At 35.6% G+C, this 13,559-nt stretch overlaps 1 protein-coding gene across 5 annotated transcripts in view; it reads right to left on the bottom strand.

The window, feature by feature from the left end:
• Positions 1-13,559, bottom strand: part of SLC9B1 (solute carrier family 9 member B1) — a 63,953-nt gene that overhangs the window by 16,956 nt on the left and 33,438 nt on the right. For 4 of the 5 annotated variants that reach the window (XM_019928523.3, XM_033856825.2, XM_033856826.2 and 1 more), the window contains exons 4-6: positions 10,986-11,156; positions 9,648-9,790; positions 8,447-8,574 (exon numbers count right to left, since the gene is read on the bottom strand). In XM_019928523.3, coding sequence (XP_019784082.2) covers positions 8,447-8,574; positions 9,648-9,790; positions 10,986-11,156 — 442 coding nt within the window. Of the gene's footprint in view, positions 1-3,907; positions 3,979-8,446; positions 8,575-9,647; positions 9,791-10,985; positions 11,157-13,559 lie in introns of all 5 variants that reach the window. The other variant, XM_033856824.2, reaches the window with a different exon arrangement.

The following is a 13,559-nucleotide window of genomic DNA, read 5'->3' as shown; positions in this document are numbered from 1 at the left end:
GTAAACCTATCTAGGGAGACAAAAGACCTGTATGCAGAAAACTTTAAGACACTGATGAAAGAAAGTAAAGATGATACCAACAGATGGAGAGATATACCATGTTCTTGGATTGGAAGAATCAATATTGTGAAAATGACTATACTACCTAAAGCAATCTACGGATTCAATGCAATCCCTATCAAATTCCCAATAGCAGTTTTTATGGAACTAGAGCAAAAAATCTTAAAATTTGTATGGAGACACAAAATACCCCGAATAGCCAAAGCAGTCTTGAGGGGAAAAAACGGAGCTGGAGGAATCAGATTCCCTGACTTCAGACTATACTACAAAGCTACAGTAATCAAGACAATATGGTACTGGCACAAAAACAGAAACAGAGATCAATGGAATAAGATAGAAAGCCCAGAGAAACCCACACACCTATGGTCAACTAATCTATGACAAAGGAGGCAAGGATATACAATGGAGAAAAGACAGTCTCTTCAATAAGTGGTGCTGGGAAAACTGGACAGCTACATGTAAAAGGCTGAAATTAGAACACTCCCTAACACCATATATAAAAATAAACTCAAAATGGATTAAAGACCTAAATGTAAGGTCAGACACTATCAAGCTCTTAGAGGAAAACATAGGCAGAACACTCTATGACATAAATCATAGCAAGATCCTTTTTGACCCACTTCCTAGAGAAATGGAAATAAAAACAAAAATAAACAAGACTAAAAGACAACCCTCAGAATGGGAGAAAATATTTGCAAATGAAGCAACTGACAAAGGATTAATCTACAAAATTTACAAGCAGCTCATGCAGCTCAATAACAAAAAAACAAACAACCCAATCCAAAAATGGGCAGAAGACCTAAATAGACATTTCTCTGAAGAAGATATACAGATTGCCAACAAACACATGAAAGAATGCTCAACATCATTAATCATTAGAGAAATGCAAATCAAAACTACAATGAGATATCATCTCACACCGGTCAGAATGGCCATCATCAAAAAATCTAGAAACAATAAATGCTAGAGAGGGTGTGGAGAAAAGGGAACACTCTTGCACTATCGGTGGGAATGTAAATTGATACAGCCACTATGGAGAACAGTATGGAGGTTCCTTAAAAAACTACAAATAGAACTATCATACGACCCAGCAATCCCACTACTGGGCATATACCCTGAGAAAACCATAATTGAAAAAGAGTCATGTACCAAAATGTTCACTGCAGCTCTACTTACAACAGCCAGGATATGGAAGCAACCTAACTGTCCATCAACAGATGAATGGATAAAGAAGATGTGGCACATATATACAATGGGATATTACTCAGCCATAAAAAGAAACGAAATTGAGTTATTTGTAGTGGAGTGGATGGACCTAGAGTCTGTCATACAGAGTGAAGTAAGTCAGAAAGAGAAAACCAAATACCGTATGCTAACACATATGTATGGAATCTAAGAAAAAAAAAAGGTCATGAAGAACCTAGGGGTAAGAAGGAATAAAGACACAGGCCTACTAGAGCATGGACTTGAGGATATGGGGAGGGGGAAGGGTAAGCTGTGACAAAGTGAGAGAGTGGCATGAACATATATGCACTACCAAACGTAAAATAGGTAGCTAGTGGGAAGTAGCCACATAGCACATGGAGATCAGCTAGGTGGTTTGTGACCACCTACAGGGGTGGGAGGGAGTGAGACGCAAGAGGGAAGAGGTATGGGAACATATGTATATGTATAACTGATTCACTTTGTTATAAAGCAGAAACTAACACGCCATTGTAAAGCAATTATACTCCAATAAAGATGTTAAAAAAAAAAAGACAACCCTCAGAATGGGAGAAAATATTTGCAAACAAATCAACGGACAAAGGATTAATCTCCAAAATATATAAACAGCTCATGCAGCTCAATATTAAAGAAACAAACAACCCAATCCAAAAATGGGCAGAAGACTTAAATAGACATTTCTCCAAAGAAGACATACAGATGGCCAAGAAGCACATGAAAAGCTGCTCAACATCACTAATTATTAGAGAAATGCAAATCAAAACTACAATGAGGTATCACCTCACACCAGTTAGAATAGGCATCATCAGAAAATCTACAAACAACAAATGCTGGAGAGGGTGTGGAGAAAAGGGAACCCTCTTGCACTGTTGGTGAGAATGTAAATTGATACAGCCACTATGGAGAACAGTATGGAGGTTCCTTAAAAAGCTAAAAATTGAATTACCATATGATCCAGCAATCCCACTACTGGGCATATACCCAGAGAAAACCATAATTCAAAAAGACACATGCACCCCATTGTTCATTGCAGCACTATTTATAATAGCCAGGTCATGGAAGCAACCTAAATGCCCATCGACAGATGAATGAATAAAGAAGATGTGGTACATATATACAATGAAATATTACTCAGCTATAAAAAGGAATGAAATTGGATCATTTTTGAGACATGGATGGATCTAGAGACTCAAACAGAATGAAGTAAGTCATAAAGAAAAAACCAAATATTGTATATTAACGTATGTATGTGGAACCTAGAAAAATGGCACAGATGAACCGGTTTGCAGGGCAGAAGTTGAGACACAGATGTAGAGAACAAACGTATGGACAGCAAGGGGGGAAAGCTGTGGGGGGGTGTGAAAAAAAAATTCAAACTACCTCCTCATCCTCCTCTAAGTAAACGTGGACTACTATTTAAGATTCAAAATTATTTCCTATTTAATTTTGTCATTTTAATATTTAATTATTAGAATTGTGATATTTAATACAATTTTGAAATTCAAACAAAAAACCCCAGCATGTATGATACAACCCTAATTTTATTAAATATATATTATTTTTAAAAAAGAAAAGAAAATAATAGGAAAATCCATAACCTAGCTAGAAGACAAAAGAGGAATCTTCAATGGACAAGAAACTAAGTGTATACAGGAAGATTAGAGACAGACAGTTTAGGATTGAGAAAGGAAATCATAAGCCAAAAAGCGTATAAGATTGCTACAGAAGATATGGTGTACTCCTAAAAATGTCCCAAGCCCAGAAGGCAGATCCTGGGAGTAGGAGGCACCTCTGAGGAAATCAAATGGTAATTACTTAGAGTACCACCATAAGAATGGCCCGTCAGATGTAGTCTCCACACCATTCCTACCTCTTGAACAAGTCAGTAAGGAAGACATCTGCCCAAAAGAAGGAAAAATGAGTGTGGGCACCTAAGTCACAAAGGCAAATGAGAAAATTTCTGGGGTGGTTGATGACACCCCTGAGGAATGGGGAAATTCCTGCTCAGAATACCTTCTGTTCGTATATCCCATCCAGAACGTTGCCTTGTCTCTTCCACATTCACCTTCTAAATGCTGCAGTAGTGATGCGCGTGGTCCCCACCAGAACCCATTTGCCGGGCCAGTGTACCTGTGCCCCAGCTGCTGCTTGTTGCCTGCTAACCACTGACAACTGCAGCTTTCTGGGAGCCTTGCCCTGATAACAAGAGCCTACCTGTGGATGCTAAGGAAGTTCACCACTTCCCCCTTCCAGACAGCTCCTGCCAATGACTGACTGATGTGAGGGTCTAACAGTTTAGCTTCTATGCCTCTGGCTGTACAACCTCTCTGGTGCAGTTTATAATCAAGATTTCCCTAGGGACTCAAGAAGAACCTAGAATTCTCTGAAAACACATATTTGCCCAGTTCAGTGGTTCCTGAACTTTACTGCACATTGGAACCACCTATTTATCTGTTGCTGCTTAACAAATCATGCCCAAACTTAGAAGCTTAAAACAACACACATTTATTATCTCACAACTTCTGTGGGTCAGGAGTCTGGGTATGGCTTAGCTGTATGCCTCTTCCTACCCAAGGTCTCTCATGAGGTGGATGGGAGAAGATCTGCTTTCAAGTTTACTCACATGGCCGTTGATAGGTTCAGCCTCTTGCCATGAGGGCTTCTCTGCAAGGCTGCTCGCAACATGGCAGCTGTCTTCCCCCAAGACAAGCAATTAAAGAGAGTGCAAGAGAGAACAAGGAAGACAGAAGTCATTGTCTTCTTATGACCTAATCTTCTTAGAAGAAATATCCTATCACTTCTGCGGTATTCTGTCCATTGGAAGCAAGTCAGTAAGTCCAGCCCACATTTAAACAGAAGTTTAAATATCAGAAAGCAGGGATCACTGACAGTGATCTTACCATGTACTTGGGATCTTTAAAAAATATGGATGCCTGGATTCACATTCCAAGACATTCTGATCTGATCTAGAATGAAGTTTGACATGAATACTGGGATATTGTAAAGTTTTTTAATTGTTGTAAAAAATACATAATATAAAATTAACTTTATTTTTAAGTGTACAGTTCAGTAGTGCAAATGATATTCACATTGTTGTGTAACATATACTTAGAACTTTTTCATCTTGCAAAACCGAAACTCTATACTCATTGAGCAACACCCTTTTCCCCCTCACCCAAGCCCCTGACAACCACCATTCTACTTTCTGTTAACATGATTTTGACTACTCTAGACATATCAGTGGAATCATACAGTATTTGTCCTGGCTTATTTCACTCAACATAATGTCCTCAAGGTTTATCCATGCTGTAGAATGAGACAGGATTTCCTTCTTTTTTACAGCTGAATAATATTCCTCTGTGTGTGTGTGTGTGTGTGTGTGTGTGTGTGTGTGTGTGTATCCCACATTTTCTTTATCCATTCATCTGTCCATGGATATTTGGGCTGCCTCTACCTCTTGGCTATTGTGAATTATGTTGCAATGAACATGGGCGTGCAAATATCTCTTTGAGAGCCTACTTTCAGTTGTTTTGGATATATACACAGAAGCGGCATTATTGGATTAAATGGTAATTTTACTTTCAGTTTTTTGAGGAAACTCCAAACTATTTTCCATAGCAGCTGTCCATTTTATGTTCCCAAAAGCAGTGCACGAATGTTCCAATTTCTCCACGTCTGTGTCAACACTTGTTATTTTCTAGCTTTTTAAAAATAGTAACCATCCTAATGGGTATGAGGTGTTATCTCATTGTGGTTTTGATTTGCATTTTTCTAATGATTATAAATGTTGAGTACTTTCAGATGCTTTTTGGCCATTTGTATATGTCCTTTATAGAAATGTCTATTCAAATCCCTTGCCCAATATTTAGTTATTTTTTAAAATTTGTTGAGTTGTAGGAGTTCTTTACATACTCTGAATATTGATCTCTTTTCAGATATATGGTTTGCAATTATTTTCTCCCATTCTGTGTGTTGCCTTTTCACTTTGTTGTTTCCTTTGCTGTGCAGAAGTTTTTAAGTTTTATGCAGTCCCACCTAGTTTTGCTTTTGTTGCCTATGCTTTTAGTGTCATATCCAAGAAATCATTGTCAAATTCAACGTCATGAAGTTTTTACATGTGGTTTGCTAGATATAGTATTCTTGGTTGGCCATTTTTTTTCCTTTCAGCATTTTGGATGTATCATCCCATTCCCTTCTGGCCTGCAAGGTTTCCACTGAAAAATCCAACTATTATCTTCAGGGAGCTCTTGCTTTTCTCTTGTTGTTTTTAAGATTCTCACTTTCTGTGACTTTTGACAGCTTGAGTACAATGTGTTTCAGTGTAGGTTTCTTTGGTTTTATCTTAATGGGAGTTTTTTGATCATCTTGAATTTGTATGTCCATTTCCTTCCTCAAATTTGGAGGTTTTGGCCCATTATTTCTTCAAATAGGATTTCTGACCATTTATTTCTCTCTTCTCTTTCTGAAACTCCCATAATGCATAGGTTGGCCCATTAAATGGCATCCCACAAGTCCCTTAGGATCTCTTCACTTTCCTTGCCTTTTTTTTGCTCCAATGATTCTATAATTTCAAATAACCTGTCTTCAAGTTCAGATTCTTTTTTTCAGCCAATCCAGTCTCCTATTGATCCCCTCTAGTCAATTTTTCAAGTTATCATATTCTACAGCTCCAGCATTTATTTTTGGTTCTTTTTTTCATAGCTTTTATGTCCTTGTTGGTATTCTCACTTTGTTCATGCATCATTTTCCTGGTTTCTTTTAGATGTCTGCAACATCTTTGAGCTCACTGAGCATCTTTATGATGGTTATTTTGAATTCTTTGTTGAGTAATACGTTTCCATTTGTTTAGGGTTGGTTTCTGGAATTTTATTTTGTTCCTTTGATTGAGCCCTGAGTCCTTGTTTCTTTGTATGCTTTGTTATCTTTTGTTGGAAATTGGATATTTGAAAAAACAGCCACCTCGCCTGGTCTTTATGAAATTCTTCACTAGGGAAAGACCAATCATCCCAGCTAACGATTCTGGGAGTCTCTCAAACCTTTCTGGAATGTGTCTTCTCCAGGCTTTGGTGCATTTATCTCCAGCTGGACTTTGGCTTTTTCCTACTCCAGAGTAACCCCAGGTATCTATCAGCAGTACTGCAATCAATATCTCTGGAGTAAAGCAATGCACAAGACTCACCTTTGTTCTCAGTGGACCTCGGGCATTTAAAATGTGCCACTCTCTTTTCTGTCAATGTTCCAAGTCAGATGAGACAGAAACCAGTGCCTTGGGCAGCCTCTTTAAAAGCCAGAATATAAGACGCATGTTCCAGCTTTTTCTTTTCCTCCTGAGGGAGAACTCAAAAGTTTGGAGTTTCCTCCTGATTGCCCTTGCTCTGTAGGAGGGACATGGGGTATGGGGGGTAAGTGCAATGGAATGTTCTAATTGCTCCATTGTGCCTCTTCTTGGCACTGTGCTTGCATGGAATGCTATATATAAGCTCTAAAGTGGTTCTGGAGTTACCATAAAGGTAATCTGGTCCTCATATTGTTATGAGAGTGTCTCCATGTGGGAAAGTGAGCCTGGAGTTTCCTATTCTGCCATCTTGCTGACATCACTTCTCTAATTTCTGGGATTTTCAAAAACTCCCCAGGTGATTTTAATGGGTAGCAAAGTTTTGGAACCACTGACTTTTCCCACACTCCTATCTGTCTTTCTTCACTCAGAGGTTTCTACTGAGAGCTCCCTTAATAAATCATTTGCATAAGAATCTTAGGGAATTCCCTGGGAGTCCAGTGGTTAGGACTTGGCACTTTCACTGCTGTGGCCCAGGTTCAATTTCTGGGTGGGGAACTAAGATCCCACAAGCCACGAGGCGTGGCCAAAGAAAAATCTTAATCTCAGCCTCAGCTTCTAAGGAAACTTGCTTGGTAGCATGACTGGCCTATTTCCTGCAAGAAGGCAATAGCAAACAGATAAAACAAAGCACAGGTTAATAGGAAGTTTCAATTAAAAAAATGAGTACCCATTAAAGTATCACCAAATATTTGGGGAAAGCCAACACTTTGAATTGAGGCACCATGTTCATCAAATGGAATAATTTATACCCAAGGAAAGAGATATATTAAAAAGAGAACAACAAGAACATGACTTCAGAATAACTAAATATCCTCAGAATCATGAAAGTATACTCTATCTGTTCATAACATTTAACTATTGTCCTTAGAAATAAACAATTAATTGCCAAAGTTAAATAAATAAATAGGTGATAGGGACATAACTGTAGAGTGAGTTAATAAGCTAGAGAACTGAGCAGAGAAAATTTTCCAGTGTGTACTGCAAAGGCAAGCAGATGAGAAGTATAAAGAAAAACTTAATAGATATGGAGGGGGGAGTTACAAAAGGACATAATAAAAGAAAACTGAGGATAGATAAAAGATATATTCAAGACCTGGACAAAAAATGGATACACAATCCTTTGACTGATTCAAAGATTCCACCAAATATTGAGTAGATCAAAATTTTTTTAAAAATCACCTAAGGATAATAAGAAATTGTTGTTAATTTAGTTAGAGAATGCCCTTATCTTTTAGAAATGCACATGGCATCCACTGGAATGGATAAGTGGAGGCAAAAGTTAAATGGATTGAAAAATGAAAAGAAGCTCAGGATATAGAGATAATGATTATAGACTATTATTCTGAGGAATTTGGACATGAAGGGAAATGGATGGTGGATAATAATAGTTGGGACATTGGATCTAGGAAAATAGTGTTTGCTGTTTTTTGTTATAATATCTATATCTATACAAAATATCTTTCATATATAATACATATATTACATACTATAGATACAGATTTTATATCTATGTACATATGGTATATAAGGAAGAAGTCATTAGATAGGTTAAAAATAGAGATAGATTACAGTATAGGAGGAAAAAATAAACTGATAACGTGAACTATCTTGGCATTAAGCATTTAGAGACTATGAATATTTGTTAGGGATATAGTAGATATAGGACATGGCTCTGTTTCTGACCAACTGATTTCCAAGATTTTCTACCATTGTGAAAATAATTTTAATGATAAGCTTGTCTATACAATATTCTGAATATTTCAATAATTTAAAACCAAGAATTTTAACTGAATATTTTCATAGAGAAAAATGAGAAAAAGTTACCCTAATAGAAATCCCCATTGCCAGGGAAAATTCATAAGGAAGTGGGAAACAACAGCAGTTGAACATGCCTCTATGAGGCATGGACCCATAGACAATCTTAAACAAACTCCTTTCAAATGCTTCAAAGCCTGAAATATAAACATAGTCACATTTAGACAAACCTATACTGGCCAATAAGAAAATTATTTTAAGCAAATATTGAAATACATTCCAGATATCACATTGGGCTTTAAATGCTAATGCAGCTCATTTTATATGTCATCATATATTGGATTATAAACTATTTCATAGTTTATAAAACACTTGTATTTTAATTATTAAAAAAGACCCATTTCTCTGTGATTAAGTAACTATTTCTACCTCCCTTAATCTTCCTAGTAAATAGTATAATGAAAGTATCCTGTAGAATCTTAGGGATCTCCATCAGTTAACTTGTAGGGATGAACTGTTTGATTAGCGGTAATAATTATGCCAAAAGAGAAAATCACTTAAAAACTGCATAATTAACTGAAAGGGAAAACTTTTAAATTTTCTTATTGGTTCAAATTTTCTACCAGATAATACAATAAATTATCACTGTCTATAATTATTTATGCTCTTAAGATACTTCCACCAGTCTTATATATTTGCCACATTTGTTATATCCTGAATAGCTGGTATATTCATGAATATCCATCTTTAAAAACCCCAATAGATTTATGATCCCTAGACAGTAATATTTAAAGAAATATTTGAAAAGATTAGCTTTTACAAAAATGTAAAGATAATCAGGAACAAGTTCTGTGGGAAAAATTCATGAAACAATAATATTATTGAAATTCTTAATCATTCTGAGAAAACAAAACAAAAGCAATAACCTTTTACAGGATGACCTTATCCTTTGTTAACAGAAAAATAAACAGTTCTCCACAGAAGAGCCACAACTCTCAAATGATACAAATGTTGCATACGGGACATTTATCTCTATGTAAATAATTAAAGATTATCTCCAATAGAGATCTTATATCACAGAGATTTATCTTCATATCAGTAATATATCCAGCAGTAGAAATTAAGGTGTCAATGTTTCTGCAAAATCTTTGTTCTTTGTCTTAGCTTTGCTCTACCTGGAACAGCTGTAAGAAAAATTCTGCCTCTTTTTCTTTTCCACCAGCCTCTAATATAGAAAATAACTATACTCAAGGTATAATTGGAAATCTACCTGTGGATCGAGTCCAAGCCCAGCTTGCAATAGAATAATGGTAAGGGCAGTGTTTCTTAAAGTTGAAGACATTGTGCTACTAATACAGACGTGATCACTGAGGAATGGAACATTCCTAACGGTAAAACCAGCCAGTAACATCCCTTAGAAGAAAGAAAATAAACCATGTCTGATTCAGTTCATTTTCCCAAGAGAGAAAACAGAAATGTTTAATTTCCCTTCTTAAAACACACTATGTCTCTCGCTACTTTGGTGAAGGGCAGGTTACATGCAAGTAGAGGAAACAGCATAAATGAAGGAATGGATATAAGAAATGATATATGGCAATGGGGTGCAACAAGTAATGCCGTATTGCTGGAACATAAAGGACTAGGATGGGAGTGGGGAATGGGCTGGAGGGGCCAGATCATGGAAAGCTACCCCTACCCTCTACCCTCCCCTGTTTTGGCAGAGTAAGGCACCATGGGAAAGTTTTAGGCAGGAAGTGAGATAACGAGTCTTGTATTTTCTATGTGATGGTCTTGGCAAATTAGATAGACATAAAACTGAAGGAGAGACCAGATAGAAGGCTCTGCCATAGTGCATGGAATGGTTAGAAACAAAGAGGCTGAGCTAGGACAAAAGTGGAAGTTTTGGAGAGGAGGAGAAAAGATTCAGTAAATACTTGGCAGGTGCTGAATGGGTGTTATGAACACAGAAAGGGTGTTAGAGATAAGCGAGAGTGATTACCTCTATTGACAGTAACTAAATATTTGAATGTATTGAATACTTAGAAGATATAATACACCTCTGATAGAAGTTCTTCCACTAATTTTCCTCTACCTGGAGAATTATAATAATGGTGATGAAGAAATAGGGGGTACCATTGTTTAGGGAGATGATGCACTGATGAATATACATAGTGGAGATGCTCAAACAGCTCACCCCAAAACTATAAACCTTTTGGTGCCCTAGTCACTATAACATTTGAACCTTGTAATTGTATTTGAATTAGGTTATCTACAGAAAAATTCAGTTTTTTTCAAATTTTTCCTTTTCTACAATATATGTAAAGTTAAGTAAAAAATGTCCTATTAAATGATAAAGCACCAAGAATCATATACTGAGTATATTTAAAGTATTTTAAAATATATTTCAGGAAAAATCTGTGTGTGTATAGAGAATAAATACTTCTATAAACAAGCTATATTTACACATATATAATAAGTACACATATAAAAAAGCTATATAGATCATATTACATTGAAATAGTTCTAAATTATATCTACTCTGACTAGAATATAGTCATAATTTACATGTGGTCAATGACAAAAAAAGGAGAGCTAATTATTCACTTACCAAGAACAGGGGGAAGTTGAGGCACTGAAGGTATTCTAATGTTTTCCAAAAGTTTCCCACCAATAACAGCACCATAAAAGATAATTAACAGTCCAAATAAACTTCCACCAGGAAGAACTTCAGGGCCTGAGAATGACCAGGTTACACACCATACCATAAAAAGTATAGCTCCTGAAATATAAAAAAGTGCATGTCTATATATCTACCTAGACATAGATATATACATGTGAGAGGAATTTGATTTCATCGAATATATTAATAGCCAATCCTATATAATGATACATAATGTACACTAATGTTGCTTGCTAGTGTGGTTAAAGAAATGTCTGTTTAACATATATTCCAAAGTCCTTGTCAATCTAAAAAAAAGTATTTTTATTAAAAAATAGTTTTAAACTATATGTGAATCCTTTAAAGTGCTAAGCTTTCTCATAATATATGACATTTTTTAAATGTCATGGCAATATGAAGAGATTTACTTCATTTTATATTTTAAAGTAGATTTTTCACCAGGAATATGATTTGTTGTGATGAGTTCTCAAATTTATTGAAGATCATAGTGGAAGTGTGCCACATTTTTTTTTAACATCTTTATTGGAGTATAATTGCTTTACAATGGTGTGTTAGTTTCTGCTTTATAACAAAGTGAATCGGTTATACATATACATATGTCCCCATATCTCTTCCCACTTGCGTCTCCCTCCCTCCTACCCTCCCTATCCCACCCCTCTAGGTGGTCACAAACAGTGTGCCACATTTTTTAATGGCAGCAGACTAAGTATTTGTATTGAAAGGATAACTCAGTTGATGTTTGGGTGTAAATTATTAAAGGGGACAAAGGCTGAGAAAAAAGTAAACCTGGTCTTTGAGAGAATGAAAAGTATCTTAGATTATGTATAGGAAGTAGAGGTGGACAGGATGAGTAATGATAAGGTAGTAGACATATTATTTCTGTCAACTAGGTACTAAGGAAAGTCCCGACTCACAGAGGGAATTCATAGATTTCTATAAAGGACAGAAGGTGATACTGCAAACTGCCATCTGCAAATTAAATAGCTACCTTCATTTACTATGAATCATAATTTGTAATGTTTTTTTCAGGTCCTTGAAACAGCTTAAGTGTATTCTTTAGCTGTGACTCCTTTTTGGTGGCACCAATCTGTCAAGGGTAAAAGAGGAGAATTTTGACAAACTCAAGGCAGGAAGTTAGAAATAAGATTCTTGTCCCCTCCTCTCTGACTGTAACCACTCCACAAAATTGGAATACTTAAAGGACTGAACTCTTACTAAAAGAATGAACCAGAAATTATCATTCTACTGACAAAGGGAGAAGACAAAGCAGATTGTTTGTCTTAGCTGGTCTCTGGGTGGCAAAATCACTTCTGAGAATTCATACAGGCCTCAACTAACTTATGTTTGGGGCTCAAATTTACATGATTTGTATGGTTTAGGAACCCCCAAACCCTGAATTTGGCATAAAGTGTACCTTCGCATGGAACTTATCCCTAGGGCACTTGGTAGATGCTAGTTCAAAATATCCCTAATAGACACTCTTGATTCCAGACTGCATAAAGTCTCAAAGACAAAACCCCACTGAATCTGAATTTATAATAAAAACTTACAAAATAAGAAGTAATCCCCATGAACAAAAGTTGATAGATACAACAAAGAATGGGCTTAGATATCCAAAAACTTCAGCTAAGAGAACCAGTAGATAGACAATATAAAATATGTATTTTCAAAGAAACTCAACACAATTAAAAAAATACTTAAGACATAAGAAAAGAAATACCTGGAAGCATTGTAAAAGACTCAAATACAACATTTAGAAAGAAACCATAAATAATTACTGAAATTTAAAAAATCACTAGATACCTTAAACAGCAGGCTAGATACAACTGAAAAGAGAAATATGGTAAACTGGTAGATATGAGGAAATTACCTAGAATGTAGCATAACAAGAAAAATGAGATGGAAAATATGAGATATTTAGATTTTGGAAAAGATGTAAAATATATCTAATAGTAATTTCAGAAACAGAATAGAAAGAGTGAAAAAGAGACAATATTTGAGAAGAAAATTGGCTTAACAAATTTATAGAATTGATTAAAATCATAATCAATTCTGTATTGATTTGGACACAGGAAGTAAAATAAATTCTCACCAGGATTAAATAAAAATAAATAGATACTTAGACACAATGTTGAGAAACTACAGATCAGCAAAAACAAAAATAATGCCTTAAAGAATCTAGAGGGAAAAATATAGATTAGTCATAAAGAAATAAACATTAGAGCAGATTCTCAATTCTCAACAGCAACAACAGAAGCTGGAAGATAATGAAATAAGGCCTTCAAAGTACAGAGATAAAATATCCAATGTTGAATTCTGCAGCAAGTTAAACTATCATTCAAGAAAAGGACAAATGAAAGATATTGTCAAGCAAATATATCTAAGAATATATTCCATTTTTACTGGCAGAAAAACTATTAGAAGATATGCTTTAGGAATAAGGACATAGGACTATAAAGGAAGGAAAAATGAACAAAAAGAATTGTAAACATGTAGGTTGGT

Source organism: Tursiops truncatus, chromosome 5, assembly GCF_011762595.2.
Source record: "Tursiops truncatus isolate mTurTru1 chromosome 5, mTurTru1.mat.Y, whole genome shotgun sequence".
Classification (NCBI taxonomy): Eukaryota; Metazoa; Chordata; class Mammalia; order Artiodactyla; family Delphinidae; genus Tursiops; species Tursiops truncatus.
The sequence above is the reverse complement of the archived record's forward strand: the minus strand, read 5'-3'. Positions and strand labels throughout refer to the sequence as shown.